General features: G+C 38.0%; 1 protein-coding gene across 1 annotated transcript; it reads left to right on the top strand.

The window, feature by feature from the left end:
* The first annotated feature begins 1,793 nt into the window (after window positions 1–1,793).
* On the top strand, window positions 1,794–15,743 carry vtg3 (vitellogenin 3, phosvitinless). The gene is made up of 33 exons (XM_064334131.1): window positions 1,794–1,922; window positions 2,023–2,043; window positions 2,237–2,388; window positions 3,963–4,214; window positions 4,545–4,706; window positions 4,814–4,962; window positions 5,066–5,216; window positions 5,317–5,474; window positions 6,498–6,663; window positions 6,825–6,950; window positions 7,383–7,601; window positions 7,757–7,974; window positions 8,233–8,330; window positions 8,580–8,704; window positions 8,884–8,985; window positions 9,283–9,402; window positions 9,535–9,724; window positions 9,844–9,931; window positions 10,100–10,285; window positions 10,387–10,528; window positions 10,607–10,778; window positions 10,958–11,064; window positions 11,609–11,674; window positions 11,828–12,037; window positions 12,329–12,474; window positions 12,594–12,732; window positions 13,148–13,265; window positions 13,931–14,111; window positions 14,282–14,379; window positions 14,481–14,575; window positions 14,668–14,827; window positions 15,109–15,270; window positions 15,570–15,743. Exons 1-33 carry the CDS (start codon window positions 1,871–1,873, stop codon window positions 15,680–15,682), a joined length of 4,644 nt encoding a protein of 1,547 aa, XP_064190201.1. The 5' UTR covers window positions 1,794–1,870; the 3' UTR covers window positions 15,683–15,743.
* Window positions 15,744–16,999: the final 1,256 nt, after the last annotated feature.

Raw genomic sequence — 16,999 nt, 5'->3', positions numbered from 1 at the left:
AGTGTATTCACATGCCCTGATTTTACTTTTCTTTGTTTATTTAATAGAAATGTTTTCATTTAGACTCTGACTGACCAAATGTCAGACTGACATTGTATTGCATAACATGGTAGCCCACAGGAATGTGTCCTTTTGTCCTCTTGGGTCTGCTCAGAGCTCTGCCCAGAGCTGACAATATTATTCACTGTCAGAATATGAATTTCCCCTTTCAAAATACTCACATTTAAACGTATTAAAAAACACAACACTTAACAAAGTGGTGTAGCTTCGTTTCTTTTTTTTTCTTTCTGTGGATCACAAAACACTTTGCTGAAACAATGAAACTACTACTTCCCTAGATGAGAACTGAATTGGCTATGACAGCTTCCATCTTGCAGCAGATGGCAGAGAACTGTCTACAGCAGCCTCCTGCCAAAAGTCATTGTCCAAAGGTGTCCAGGAAATTTCTGAGATGGGCCCCATTTGTGGGCTTGTTACTTCAAACTGATACCTGCTGGACATGCATGAGCACCTGCATGCACATGCATTACAGCTATCGAACCTGAGTAAACTGTGTGTGTGGGTGTGTCTGTGCGAGTGAGTAGAAAAATCATATTCAATGTACATATTCTCCCTATTAGACCCAGAAACTGAACTGAACTGCCTATTAACACTGATTAACACTGGACATTTTACTGTGCATATAAATATGAACACGTGGCTTATCCACACAAAAACGGTCTAACAAACACCCTAATTGACAGGGTGCAGTTGCAATGACATTGGAGGAATAAGCGGGGGAGGAATAAACTACACCAGTGCCAATGAATGAGAATGATTAGCTGAAAGGAGGAAGATAAAAACAAAAAACCTGACAACAAAAAAAGCTCAAATTATTACAAGCTGCCCAAAGCCGCCGTCAATTCCTAAAATCAAGAATTCTAATTTTAACTAGTTAAAATTAAATTCCTGATTTCAAAAATAAAAGGTCCCATTCCAATGAAGGGGGAAAATCCTTGAATTATAACTAAACCAGATTTCTTGATATCAAGAATTCAAATTATAACTAGTTAAAATATATTTTTTTTTTTTTCAAAAGCAAGTTGAATAAAAGCTTAAACTGCATGCCATACCATCACAGCATGTTTAAGACTGCCGAGCCAACTCCATCAAGACCACTGAAACATTCACTAGAGGGGGACAGACAGATGAGTGGATGAAACCGAAAAATGAGACCCAATGCGGCTTGGAGTCTGAAATCACCATAAAATTGACAAATATTCCATATATAATATAATCTATTGTCCAGTAAATACTGTGCATCCAGTAAAGTACTAAGTATACCTTTTCTCACACTCACAAGCCTAGGAAACATAACCACATAGCCTACTTACCTCATGTAAAAACACAAAATTTGTGCAAATGTCCAAATATTTAATCCCAGAACCTCTCTTCCATATCTTCTTCTTTTGTGTCTTCATCTTCTGATTCATGTATTTTTTCTCTAAAATGAATTATTCTGACTGAAAAAAAAAACATTTATTTGTAGCATTTATTTGTCAGTGATACATTTTTACTGTGATACTATTTCAGCCAGTGATTCTGTTTATTTTGAATGACACACACAGATTGATTAAAATTTGTGTCAGACTGACATTTTTTTGGTCAGAACAGTTCTTTTGCCAGTACATCTTAGGCATATCAGTAACATTGTTTGTCCTGCATGATGTATTTCTGATAGAGTTCTGCACTTTTCCTGGGGAAAAGTATAAATAAACATCAGAGTCAGGAAAAGATAAAGATATGGATAAAGGATAAAAAGACAGTGCTTGTAGTCAGGTGACACACAGTGTATAAAGGCTTATGCAATCATTGGTAGTTGGTTTAATTCATGGACTGCACAATGAGGTGGTTTCTCCTTTTCCTCTCAGTGACTTTGACTGGTACGTTTTTTGGTCCTTTTGTTTGTTTTCCTTATTTCAAATAAATTTGTGCAATTATTTTTTAAACCCTTTAAACCATTTACTATCTTCTTAATTTCAGCCTGTCAGAATATCAGTTATGGTAAGTAAATTTATTTGAAAATATACAACAAATAATGATAATGCAATTTTGAATGGTTATCAGTTATCAGTGACTCAATGAACAAAATGAAAAGCTAGAAGTATATGAATATCAATAACTCTTCTTCTGTCTTAACACCTCTAATACTGAATTGTGAAACAGAATAAGGGACTTCTGCTAAAAATATTTACAGAACCAGGCTTTGACCCCAAGAAGACTTATGAATACAAGTATGAGGGTGTCATCACTATTGGACGTGACATGCCAGACCTGGCAGAGTCTGGAATGAGGCTGATATGCTCTGTTAGAATCATAGGTGTGTCAGCTCAAACCTTCCTCCTCCAGGTAAATAAACTATCCATATGTATGTAGTTAAATAATGTGAAAGCATTGCAAAAGTATGGCACACATATTTTTGTTCTGTACACCAGCGCATTGAATGTAAAACAAAACAATGAATATGAGGTTATAGTGCAGACTGTTTGCTTTAATTTGAAGGTAATTACTTCCATATTGGGTGATCTGCGTAGAAATGACACCTTTTTTTAAACCTAGCACCCATTATAGGGGAGCAAAAGCAATGGAGCATACACTACATGGCCGAAAGTATGTGGACACCTGAAAATCTATATCTCATTGAAAATTATGGGCATTAACATAGAGTTGGTCCACCCTGTGCTGCTATAACAACCTTAACTCTTCTGGAAAGGCTTTATACTAGATGTAGGAGCATTGCAGAAGAGCATTAGTGAGGGTGGGCACTAATCGGGTGATTAGGCCTGGCTCACAGTTGGCTGATCCTAAAGGTGTTGGATGGGGTTGAGCTCAGGGCTCTCTGCAGGCCAGCCATTTCTTCTACACCGTTCTCGACAAAACCATTCCGATATGGACCTCACTGTGTGCCCTGGGGCATTATCATGCTAAAATAGGAACGGGCCTTCCCCAAATTGTTGGGAAAGCACAGAAACATCTAGATAGTGATAGTATGCTGTTACATTAAAATTTTCCTTCACCGGAACTAAGGGGCCTAGCCCAAACCATGAAAAAGAGCTCCAGACCAAGAGGTGTCTTGATACTTTTGGTCCTATTGTTTTGTTACTGTTGGTTGCCACATGGAGAGAGAGAGAGGGAGAGAGGGAGAGAGAGAGAGAGAGAGAGAGCACCCACACCAACTCGAAAACAAATAAACAAACACCTTGACCCTTCCCCCTCACAGGTTTTGGGCAAAAACAATAATCTGAAAAAACTAAGACAAAAGAAAGCAAAACAGAGCAGCAGCTTTTCAGCTGTCCAGCTCCTCCTGCTTTTTAGTGGCTGTCTTTCGCATTGTCTTTAGTACTACACACACACAAAAAAAAAATAATAATATTTGCTCTCTCTCTGTGCACTCCTTGGAGAAGAACACAGCTTTAAGCACATGTATTGGTGACAAAACAAAAGCGTGTGTGCCTACTCAAACCTCTAATTGCCCTGAATTCTTCTTGCAAACCAAGCCCTGCCACAAGTGTATTAACATAATCTCAGATAAAGTTGCCATATTTAGTACCTGGATACAAAACCTTGTTATTTTATGACTGCCTGAAATCTGCAGCCCTCATAGAGGCACTGTGTTTAAATGGGGCTCTAATTTCTGCATGGATCACCTCATACGGTTGTAAATATCCTCAAATTAAAGCTGACAGTCTACACCTTACCCTCATATAATTTCAAATTGAAGGTCATGTGGTACATAGCCAAACAACAAAAATAGTTTCACTTCCCCAGTGCTTTTGCATTGAATTGTGTGTGTGTGTGTGTGTGTGTGTGTGTGTGTGAGTGTGGGTGTGTGTATGCATGTGTGTGTATGTGTCTGCATGCTGTCAATGCTTCATTGAAACATTTAAAGTTGTTGAGCCCATAAAGATGTTGCTGTTGCATAGGTTTCCAGTTTGGCCTTTGAAGAGTTTAATGGCTTCCCTGGGAAGAGTGGGTTCAATCCCTCACCAAAACTGACTGAAAGGATTGCTGCACAGCTCACCAAGCCAGTCATGTTTGAATATGTGAAAGGACGCATCGGGGACATACGTGCAGCAGCCGAAGTGTCAAACACTGCGGTGAACATCATCAGAGGGATTCTTGGGTTTCTGCAAGTCACAATCAAAACTACACAAAATGTTTATGAACTTGACGAGGTATTTGTCCAAGTAAATGGCACAATTCACATTGCAAGGCATTTTATCCAGATTGCTTCACACAGTTTACATTTTACATCAAATTCAATAATGTACCTTTATTTTTTATTATGGAAGCAAGTCAACTTCTTGCTTATGGTTATGAGCAGTAGTACTGAACCTAAATGTGTCTTTAGAAATCTTCCACTGGAACAAGACTGTTGAATAGACACTGCTATACAGTATGAATACAAAAAAAAAAAAAAAAAGCAAATGGGGAGAAAATATTTTATGTTCCATTTTATGTATATGCAGGCATTGACAAATTTACATCTTCATGTTTTTACACAGCTAGGAATACATGGCATTTGCCATAGCAACTACTTCATTGAAGAAGACCAAGACTTGAAGGAATTCTACGTTACTCAAGTTGTGGATGTAGATAACTGCCAGGAGAGGGCAGCAATGTACAGTGGAATGACGCTCGCACTACAAAATAAATACTGCAAAGAGGTTTTTTTTTTTCTTTTCTGTTTACTTATTTAAATTGTAGAACAGTGAGATGTTGTAGATGCATCGAGGTGATCAGCTTTGATTATTTTCTCCTTCTTTGGACACAGAGAGGTGACAATCTCAAAACAGCTGTGGAGTACACATACACAGTGAGACCGACAGATAACGGTGCCCTGATCATAAAAGGTCATGCCCAAGAACTGCAGTTCCTCTCTCCGTTCAATGTAAACGGAGGAACTTCAAAACTAAAAGCAATGTAAGACAATTGCATGTTTTATCCATTTTTTTTCTCAGTGAAAAGTGCACAGAGAGAATATGTCTAACCGCCTCACAATTTGTTTATTTCTCTTCACTTGCAGCAAAGACATTGTGCTGGTCAGTGTGATGGACACAGTGGCGAACCCAGGGATAGGACCCTTGGAGAACAGAGGAAATCTGATGTACAAGTTTGGAAATGAACTCAACCAGATACCATTGTTCTTAATAAAATCAGACAATCCAGTGGCTAAGGTCTGCTTTAAAGCTCTGTGCTTCAAAACATTTTATATAATCTATTACTTTTTTCATTAATAATCATGTCAATGTATTTGCTTCTGAATATTTGCTGCAGATTTCTGAACTCATTCAGCGTTTAGCACAAGCTAACATAAATCAGGTTGATAGCGCCAGTAGTGCAGACGTCCTTCATCTGTATCAGCTTCTCCGTGTGGCAACTCAAGATAACCTGGAAGCTCTATGGAAGCAGTTTTCAGGGAATGCAGAGCACAGGTAGACATTTCATGATTCATATTTTGTACTATTTACCTGATATTGCTTTGAAAAGAGAGGGGAAGTGACCATTGTTTGTTTTGATGTAAACTCATGGAGCCCAGTCATGTGATATGGAAAAATGGAAACCAGACATAAAAAAAAAGTTACGAGGGTTATTTTAAACATGCTAAATGACATTAAATACATTATTTTTTACAAAAAAAATAAAAATAAAAATGACAGAAAGCGTAGTAAAATGTGTCTTCAGAATTAGAGCACACAAAAAGTTCAGCAGTATCCAGGCTTATATAGTGTAGAGAGGTTTATTCAGATGAATTTAACCAATCAGAATTTGGTACGTCAGTAGAGCCCAACTTATTGAAATAACACAGACACAACAACATTTTGGAAATAAAGGATATACATGTATTGGTTATGATAATGGATTTGTAAACAGGCTATTTGAAAACAATAATTTGCATAATATGGTGAATAATATTGTACGCTTCTAACAAAATGCCCTTAAGGAGATGCGTCTAGTTGGTTGGGCAATGCCTTGTTGCAAAGTTGTTCGATTTTTTTATAGTTACACACTGCTACAATAGAAAGGGTGATGCATCTAAAATGGAAGCACTGAAGCTGTATTTATGGAGTAGCAGCCCTAGTATAATAGAGTCAGAATGACATGTTATAATTCTAGGCTATGCTGCAGATGGAGAATGTCAGTGTGCAGTTCAGGAAAATGACACAAAAGAACAAAACACAAAAGTCCAGTTTTGTGGATGCACACACATCAGTCCCACAGTTTTTAACTCCTCCCCCAGACCCAGTAATCTGGTGCATTTTTCTGTATTATTTTTCTCCCGATATATTCTTATTTTAAAGCACAATTCAGCTCTTATTGCGATGCCATTGCCAAGATATTGACATGGTAGGCATGGCATGGAATGTTGTCACTGTTTACAATGCGTAGTTGTTCTTTCTTTGGTTCTGTCCTCTTCTCCCTTATTATCAAACATTATAATCTGTAAACCATCACAGGAGGTGGCTACTGGATTCAGTTGTTGAAGTCACAGATGCCAGGGTCATTCAGTTCCTAAAAGACAGATTTCAAGAAGGAGATCTCACAGCAAATGAAGCAGGCCAGACATTATTGGTGGCATTTCATCATTTAACAGCAGATTCAGCCAATATAGAACTGGCCAAGGTAAGCCTGACTCGGCCATGATGTTCTATGTGTGAGTGCGTGAGTGTGTGTGTGTGCGTGTGTGTGTGTGGACATGCATTTTATTTTATTTTAAACATACATTTTGTCATGCTTAACTTGACTTGAACCTGACTGAATTATTTTTTAAAAATTTCCTTCAGGAATTTCTGAAAATGCCATTTAGTAGGACACCTGAGATGCTATGGAACACCATTGTGTTAGCATATGGTTCCTTGGTCTACAGATACTGTGGTAACATTGATCCATGTCCTGTGGCTGCAGTACAGGTAAATAATTACCCATTATTTATTGCTTAAAATTATTTATGCATTAAATCCTAAACCAATGTTTTCAATGTAAGCATAACAAGAAAATTGGATAAAAACAGAAAATTAAGTGCTGCAGTACCGTATTTGTTCTATGTTCTGAAAGGTCTTTGCAAGGTGCATCCATTTTTTTTTTTTCTCTCACTTCAGACTGCATATATTCTTTATCTGGTTACTGAAGATTCAGAAAAATTTTCAGCCACCCATACATTTGCCTGTAAAAGTAAATGATCAAGAATAACAAAATATAACTCCAAAACAACAACAAAAAAACTACCTCGAACAGCATACCCCTCAACATTGTGATTATATGTAAATTTGACTTTCCTTTTTACGTTGGGTTCTGAAATTCTAAATTTATAGTTTATTTACCAACCATTGCTTTTACCACAGCCTCTGCTCGACCTTGCGATTGACGGCCTCAATAAAGACAGTGAAGAGGAGGTGGTTTTGGCCCTGAAGGCTCTGGGCAATGCAGGCCATCCCTCCAGCATTAAGACCATTATGAGGTTTCTCCCTGGCATCTCCCCGGCGGGGGCTGCCCTTCCCACCCGCGTGCTGAACGCAGCCGTGCAGTCCCTCAGGCTTATCGCCGTCAGAGACCCCCGCAGCGTGAGTCACCACAAAGTTTTCTTAACCCGTTGTTAGCATTTCACGTGGACGCGATATCAATAAATCTTATTTAGTTATTAATTAATATTATTTTACACTATATCCTGGGCATTTGTTTCAAGATTGAGCATACGTCAAATGCTTATTAATTGCAGGTCCAGGACATCGCTTTGAGCCTTTTTGTAAAGAGGGACCTTGATTCTGAAGTGAGAATGCTGGCTTGTATGATTCTGTTTGAGACAAAGCCGCCATTCGCTCTAGTGTCAACTGTCGCGGCGTTCCTTTTAGAAGAGACCAACCTCCAAGTGGCCAGCTTCTCCTATTCTCTTATCAGTGGATTAGCCAGGTCTCTCACTCCCGACAATCACTATTTGTAAGTGTTCATGGCACGTGCTTTTTTTCTTTGTTACGGCAGGGTATCGCTGCCACTGTGATAAAAAAAAAAATATTTTCTTCTCAGTATCTCGTCATAGCGAGGTTTTTCAAAAATGTTTTCTTCTTAAGAGATTCTTTTCATGTTATAATGAAATCCTGAACAGTCTTTTTTACCCCCACTGTGTTTGCAATGTGCTGACACAGATTGTAACAGATGTAATTAACTCAAAAGTTTTCCTTTATTTCTTTATAACAGATCCTCAGCTTGTGATGTAGCTGTGAAAATCCTAGGAGATAAACTTGGTCATCTCAGTTACCGCTACAGTAAAGCTAGGCAGTGGGATTGGTTCAACGGTATGTTTATAATCCACCTACACTGCAGAAATAACATCTGGGTTCTCCTCTCATTCTTACCAGTGAACTCCTGTCCCCAGAGAATGTTTAGCTCTTGCTGACAAACAGCCTTGAACACTCTACTGTATGCTTCAGTGCTCAGTAGCCTGGGTTGAAACCTTTCATTTCATTTTCACTTCTTACTCCTTCATTGCTGCATCTACCATGTACTCTTCAAGTACTGAGTATATTTGTGTTTTATTATTTCAGATGCATTTTTGTTTGGAGCAGCCAGTGACATCTACATTCTACATAATGCTGCCAGCTTCTTCCCAACAGCTGTTATGTTTAAAGGAAAGGCTTATTTCATAGGTAGAATACTGCAGCTTCTAGAGGTAATGGTGAAATATTACTCTACTTCCATTTTGTGTTCAAAGTAGCTATATTTATTATGATGTATTTTAAAATGATTTTAACCTTTATATCATGATTTCTTTTTAATTCACATTCTTATGCTCTCTCTCTTTCTCTCTCTCACTCTCTCTTTTTCTCCTACACACACACACACACACAGCTTGGTGTACGCGCAGAAGGAATCAAAGAACTTTTCAGCGATATTCCACCTTTATTCAATTGGGAATCCAACATTGTTAAGATAAAAGCTGTTTTAAAGTTGGTGAGTCCTTGTTACTAAACACTAGTCCACCATGGACATCATCTTTAAGTTGGTATATTTAACCTTTAAGCAATATCTACATGATCCACCCAGCAATTGATCCAGTAGCGATTGTCCTCCTAGAGTAAATTATCATATGTGATAATTGATAGTCATAAGTATGGTGATTAGCAGATTTACTTATTTATTTATTCATTCATTTTTTGTTAGAGTATGGCTGTTAATCGCACAACCCAGAGTTGTGAGTTGTGAAATATTTTACTATTTCTATTTTATTTTTATTTTTTCTTTCATTAGCTGGCAGACTGGCAGTCATTACCTAAAGATAAGCCTCTTCTGTCTGTGTTTGCAAGAGCTTTTGGACAAGAGGTATTGTTTGCTGATATAAACAGGGATATGATTCAAAGTACTATTCAGGTAAGTGCGTAGCTTTAACACAATAATGCTTATTCTGTTATACTAAATATGCGCCAATACAGTGTCACTCATACGTATTGACAATTATGGGCGAAAAACATGTATGAATTAATTTTGAATGTATTGCTGTAGGCACTAAATCTTATTGCTGGCAAAGAAAGTCCAGTATGGAAAATGGTTGAAGATCTCCAAAAAAGGATAGCATGGCATTGGACAAAGCCATACCTTGTTTTTGAAACCCGATACATACAAGCAACAAGCCTTGGCTTACCAAGTGAAATCAGCAAATACTATTCTACTGTAACTGGCATTACAGTCAATGGTAAATATTGGGTTTCTTGTTGGTCTGGATCATGTTATATGTAGTGATATGCAGTGGGCAAGTAATATGTCTCTTTCAGTAAATTTTGTGCAACATAATACTCATCTTTTTTTCCTTAGCTAAAGCAACCCTCAGTCCATCACCAACAGATAACCTGGGACAACTACTGAACTCTGATATTGTAATTCAAACAGATGGAAATGCAGGGTAATATTTCCCATTGTCCTTCAAGAAAACACAAAAGCCATAATTGTCAAGTTCAAAGACCATAACTATTCCACAAGCACATCTTCCATCTTCCACATCTCAAATGCTTGTTCTTGGAAAAGCATTATAATGAGTGTCTAATTATTATCATGTACTATTCTTTTGCAGTGTTACAAACGACATTTCTGTTTTCCATGGGATAAACACCGTCATGTTTCAGTTCGGCACCGAGTTACAAAGCAAAACCATAGTGAACTTGCCCTGGAAATTTGCAATGAATCTCAGTGTGAAATCCAGAAAAATCCAGATTGATATTTCTCCCTGTCAAAATGACACAGGCTTGTTTTCAATGAAGTAAGCTCCCTTTTTTCATGTAGCCATCAATTTAAAAACAACTAAAAAATGTTTTCGATAGAACAACCATTGAAATGATTGTTTTCTCACTTGTAATGCAGCTTCGATGTTTATGCCGTCTCGAGAAACATTGAGGACCCACCGGGGTCCATAATGACTCCAATGATGGCAGGCCCGAAGGAAGCCAATGAGCATAATGCAGAATCATTCAAACAAAAAAACGGGACCTCTGAACAAGAACAGGTGTGCGTGTGTGTGTGTGCGTGCGTGTAGGTGTGTGTGTGTGTCTACTGTTATATAATTGATTTATTTTTCACATAGACGGGAAGCTTGTCAGAAGTATATCATGAGAAGAATCAGATGTGTGTGGATGCTACTGTCTATGGGACAGCGATCTGCATGGAAGCAGAGACCAAGAGGACACATTACACAGAGGAATACCCTCTTTATTACTTCTTGGGATTTACACATTTTGCACTGAAACTTCAACCAGGTAAAGCAAAGGTTTATATGATGAAATCAATGCAGCTCCAATGCATACCTCAATCAGATACTGTATCTGCAAATGTTCTGGCGATTGTATCCACTATATTAGCATTTTTTTGTATATATTAATTCAGGGAATTGGATGTTAATGTATTGGGGTAGAAACTGTATTTCTTCCTTTTACAGTACCAACAAGCAAGCCTATTGACAAAATACACATTGAGATCAATGCTGGACCAAACAAGGCTGTCTATGCCTTCAGTCAAATGTTAGAACTCCTCAGGCATGCCAAGGTACCCGATAGTTAATATCTAACTAGAACATCTCCTGTCCCTTTCCAAATGCATGTTTTCAAACTATGCTCTGAAATTTTTTGGCCCCGTGGATGGGGGTGGTGGGAGGGACATATATTCCTCTTTGTAGGATTTTGGTACCCAAAAAAATAAAAACGTCCTTACCTTTCCTTCGACATGTTCATTTTAGTATGGATACATGTAGCCAGGATGTGGCCTGACCATTCACTCTCAATAATTGCTACTTGAGTGTCGGCAAAATGCCTGAAGTGCAAACGTGACCAACAGTTCAGTAATTTTCCCCATAATAGCCCCACATTCACTAAAGATGAGGCTAAAGATTCAAGTGTTGGCCTTTATTAGTGAAATGGTATAACCTGCTAAAGTCCGTCTCTTATACCTCTTAACTCAGTGGTCAGGTATATGAGACTGCTATCAGTATGTAAACATAAAGGCAGTGTGCTACGAATGGAGTGAGCAGATACTTGAATTGCAGTACAACAGGGACATTTATTTTATTAATTGCCCACTTACCATTCTTCAGAATACAAGAAAAACCCAACAATCAGGACATCTTGGACACCAGTCATCTGCATCTCAGGTATTCCAGGTCTGTTGAACTAAATTTGTTCATTTCAGTTGTTCAACAATTAAATACCCAGTCAGTTCTTGCCAAACCCTTTTATTGTTGGGAAACATGACGTCATAACCTTGAGCGCTCGGTTCAGAGTCAGTTTAAAATGTGAGCGGTGTTCTTCTCCAGTTGTTAGACGCGGCGCTTGATCCTGTGGCAACGTTACTGGCGCTTGCAATGAGTGGCAGTGCCAAGCCAGATGGCTACGGCGCGGTCGCATACTTCACCCAGGCTGCCCAGCAGCATGACATGCAGCTGCTCGTATCTCAAGTGGGGGAGGAAGCCAACTGGAAACTGTGCACCGATGCAAATTTGGATGAGGCGCACAGCAAAACGAAGGTAAGAGCACAGGAAGGTTGCTGTGTCACTGTCAAATGTTTAGTGTGTGTGTGTGTTCGTATCTTCCGGTGTTATTGACGCAGTAAATACAAATGTATTACCTGTAAACACGAGAATGGCTGAGTGTGTGCTTTATCAGTGCCATGGTTGTCTCAGGAAAAAATCTCAAGCGTACAAGTCGGTGTCAAAACCCATAAATTCCTGAGAATCACTCAAAGCCTTAAATGAATGAATCCCCTAGGTACTTTCTTTTTTCCTCAAATGAAATGTCTGGTCTTTTACACATGCTAGATTCACCTCAGATGGGGGGCGGAATGCCAGACATACAAAATGCTTATAACGGCAGCGACATCACACATGCCTGGATCACATCCATCGCTGTATTCCAGCATTCAATGGGAAAGTATGCCAGTGCTCATGAAAGAGCTTGGGAAGAGGTATATATATATCCATATATGTACAAAATGATAATTGTGTCCATTAAAAGTTACACTTATGATTAAAACAAGTAAAAGCATAAACAACGTACATTTTTTAAATTTTATTTTATTTTTAGAATCCAAGAATATATGCCTGGCATGGCCTTTCTTCTTGGATTTTATCAGAAACACGTGAAAAACCCTGCAAACCAAGCGTCTGCTTTAGTTGTTGCCGCATCGTCCAAAAGCATTGACTTGAAGATAAAAATTCCGGAGGTAGGGTGAATATATTTTGCTCATACAGATACTTTTTTTTAATGCAGTGTATGCTTCAGGAATGAAAAGCACTAGAGTGGCACATTGCATACGAAGTGTATATTTTTTTAAAAAACGGGGGGGTGGGTGGTTGCAGTGGGAAACCCCTGGGGAGCCACAGGGTCTGCTGGTTTATGTTTTCACCTTAAATACAACAACCACTTAGAGTCTAGATCAAAGAAACCAGGTTAGGTGAGTTAACCTGCTTTAATTGATCAATTGAGTGCCAAGTAAAAACAAAAACCAGCAGACCCTGCGGCTCTCCAGGACCTGGGTTGGCCACCCCTGTTCCAGAGCTTATTTCAGTGCTAAAATGACATGGTATGTTATGCTTGCTGTGGATTTGTTCATGTAACCATCTTTGTATCTCCACCAGTTGACGGTCTATCGACAAGCAATTCCACTTCCATTTCCAATTGATAATTTTGCAGAAAGATACCAACAGTCTAATGGGTTTGCCGAGCTACCACTATTCATGCTTAAAAGCGTTAACGGTAAGTATATTCCATGCAGTTTCAGTTGCCAAGAATGGCTTAATTATTATTATTTTTAGTTTTTTGCAATTTCTTGATGAAAATTAAGGAGAAAGAAAGTAGTACAAAACATAACTATTTACAACTGCTTTAACGTTCCTGTATGAAAAATAGCAAGCAAATAAATAAAAAAAATAAATGAACACAGGAAGCAAAGTAAAAAAAAAATACTTAAAATGAATGGTACAGATGCAAGAACAAATAAAGAAATAAAAAATCCCACTAGATAATATTCCTTAAGGTTATAGAGTTGTTCTTCCAGCCCTGTATAGTTCTGGGACAAGCTTTGTTAACTTCAGGTGTGGGTCCTCCCGATAATACAATACCCCTGAAACATGCAAAGCAGATTTTCCTAAGAAAGAGAGATGGATCAAACCAGGATTTATAGGATGGATTACTTATGAAGATAAGTCATCATTTAAGTGAAAAAATAAAGGACTGTTATCCAAAGTATGCCCAAAAAGTTAGAATTTCCTAATTTTAGGAACCTAACCTGAAATGATCTGATGAATCCGAAAAATAATATAAGAATATATAATTCACCTATGTTGTGTTTCTTTTCTTTTGCCCTTTTGTGTGTGTGTGTGTGTGTGCGTGGGGGTGGGGGGGGGGGGGGGGGATTACAGCTCAGTGCTCAATTTCTGGAAGCAAATTTAAGACCTTCAACAACATCAGATTTAGGGCAGCCATGCCCAAAGATTGTTACCTTGTTCTGGCACAAGACTGCACTACAGACCTGAAGTTTTTGGTTCTGATGAGAGAGGGCATGCACAACAAGACCGAAATCACTATCAGAACACCAATAGGGTGAGTAGGACAATATCTGGAAATGTACTTACAGCTAAACCTATGAAACTAAATGTATGTAAATAAAGTAAGTATTGGCTTTGGAAGTTGTTTTTTTATTTATTTATTTTTTTATTTTTTTATTTTGCAGTTAGCATCCTCAGTTATTCTTTGCACCATTATCTTTTAAGGTTTCTGAATATGTGCTATAAAACTTCAGGAGCCCCTCTGATGAAGCTAAATGATTCTCCAATATCATTATCTGCCTTGCCACTGAAAGATCCATCAGGTAGAATGACAACAGAAAATAAAAGGAACGACTATTCAAGTACCATATAACTGCTGTTTTTTTTTTTTTTACTGATTATGTTCTCATTGCTTTTGAGAAAGGAAAATTACTGATTGGCAAATCAGATGGAGGCATTGTAATCCAGGCACCAACCCTAGGACTTCATAGCTTGTATTTTGATGGGAAGACTATAAAGGTGAGTGCCTGAAAGTATGTCATTTATTTTAAAGGTTTTGCAGTTTGTATAGCAATGATTGCAGCCATTACAGTTTTATATGCCTTGTCCAGGTCGTGATTGAATCGTGGATGAGAGGGAAGACATGTGGTCTATGTGGTCTAGCAGATGGAGAGACGAACACTGAATTCAGGAAGCCAAATTTACGGATAGCCAAGAGCCCCACTCATTTCCTCAATTCCTGGGTGCTGCATGGCGAAGCCTGTTCTGACAGTGAGTTTCCATACAATACTGTTGGCTTAATTCATTTCAATATTAGACAATGATACCAATAGCACTGCCAAATATATCATATATAATCGCAAATGGAATGCCCAAAGCGAAGGCACAAACTCTTTCCAGTAATTATACAATAAAGTCACAAATGACATTTCCTCACAGAAATATCCCTACTCCTGAACAAAAGAAAAAAGAATAATTATATTGGGTAGTCGGTGCAAACTTTTTTTAGTTGGTGCGAACGTTGGTGATGCAGTTCTCATTTGTCTTCCAAGCCTGCAGTCTGAGGCGGCAGAAAGTGAAGCTGGAGAAAATGGTCCGGGTGCTGGGTGCCCAATCCAGCTGTCAGTCTCTGGAGCCCGTCCTTCGCTGTAGAGAAGGCTGTTCTCCCACTAGCACCGCTGAGCATTTATTGGGCTTTCAGTGCGTTCCTCTCAGTAAGTTCCCTCTCACCTTATTAATATTGATATACATAATAATGTTCTCCGCTCCCCTTCTGTTCTGTGGATAGAAAATTATAGAAAAATGCTTCTAATCTTTTATATTGCTATTTATTTGAAACAAATTAAGGTGGAATCTGAGGATTCCGTACTGTCTATTATTATTATTGAAGTTATTGAAGTTTTGTAACTTCTCAATGTAACCATGCAATTATTTATATGAAATGTATAGATAGGATTTCATTCAAAATCAAAATGAATGATGACCGAATAACAATGAACATCTGGCTTCACAGACTCAGTCGTGGAACCAAAATCTGCATTTAATAACGGAACTGTGCATGTGGAAGAATTTGTGGATGAGCACACCTCCTGCGTCTGCAACCCAAATGACTGTGTGGCAGTCTGAATACGACTCTGTTTTTATGAAAAAGAAAACTCAATTTCAGTAAACGTGAAATGATGAAAAATTCTGTTGTTTTCTTCCTGATTTTTTCATTTTTATTTATTCATCCTTTTGAGTATTACATATGAAAAGGTGTGAACATGAATATTTCAGTGGTTTCAGACATGGCCTATAAATTATTCATTTCCATAAAAATAATGAAAGAAATTGTCTGCTTAAATAAAAAGCCAAAGTAATTAAATTGGGATGATGTGGGCAGCCTGCTTAATACTGACCTAAATAAAGCAGAGGTTGAAAACCAGTCATAAGGTCATATGCAGATCCAGTATATCAAGTTAAGATTATTATTATTATTTTTGCAGTTTTTATTACATAAAAATGAGTACATATATTGAAATGTAGCTGCTCAAAACCTCTGGGCAAATTATACTGAAATTAAATTTAAGGGATATAATTAACCCCTTTGTGCAGATGCCGAATCTGCGCAATCTTCACCCATTTAGGGGTGTTGTATTTAAGGCTTCATAACTGCAGTTGTGAACATCACAGACTTGGGAAATGGCTTAAATGAATAATATAAAAAGCCACAACAGGCTTTTATAACAGTGAGGAAAACATGCTGGAATAGACAACGACACGTTCGCACCTGGGAAAAAGCACCTATTGTCTGGGGATAGTGATGAACATGGCACAAGCTGCCTATATTTCTTGACTGAGTTGTTTTTTTTTTCCCCTCATTTTAAAAACATAGTTATTTTATGTCCATGTTTTTAGAAAAATTGTGGAAGGAGGTGGATGTAGCACTTACAGTGTTGGAGTAGGCTGATTTTAATGATAGTGTCTCCAATGTGCAATGGCGTCGCTCTGGCCTCTCTAGTTCAAATGAAACTCTCACTTGCTGTCTCTGCAGGTGTGTGCATGTGTGTGCGAAATTGAGAAACTTGCCGCTGACTTATGAGCGAATTGCATCAAAGAGATGGGGGGGGGGAATACAAATCTAAATAATATGGCAATTTAAAGGACTGGAGCGTCAACTGAGTCAGTCTACTGAAAATAGTCTAATGTTATCAGCCCAATTACTCTCCAGACACAAATCAATGAAATGACATTAAGGAAAGCATTTACAGCATTAAGAATGACCAATTTCATTACATTTGAGCTCAGCTGACTAAATATAAACATCACAATATTTAACAAAACAAAACATGAAAAAGTGTCAAAATTAAATACTTGCACTTTTAAATTTCCATTATATGCCTAAGTTTGAAAAACACTTTTATTATTTTTATTCTTTGTGTTTTATCTTGTCCATGCATAGTC

Source organism: Anguilla rostrata, chromosome 4 (assembly GCF_018555375.3).
Source record: "Anguilla rostrata isolate EN2019 chromosome 4, ASM1855537v3, whole genome shotgun sequence".
Classification (NCBI taxonomy): Eukaryota; Metazoa; Chordata; class Actinopteri; order Anguilliformes; family Anguillidae; genus Anguilla; species Anguilla rostrata.
The sequence above is the reverse complement of the archived record's forward strand: the minus strand, read 5'-3'. Positions and strand labels throughout refer to the sequence as shown.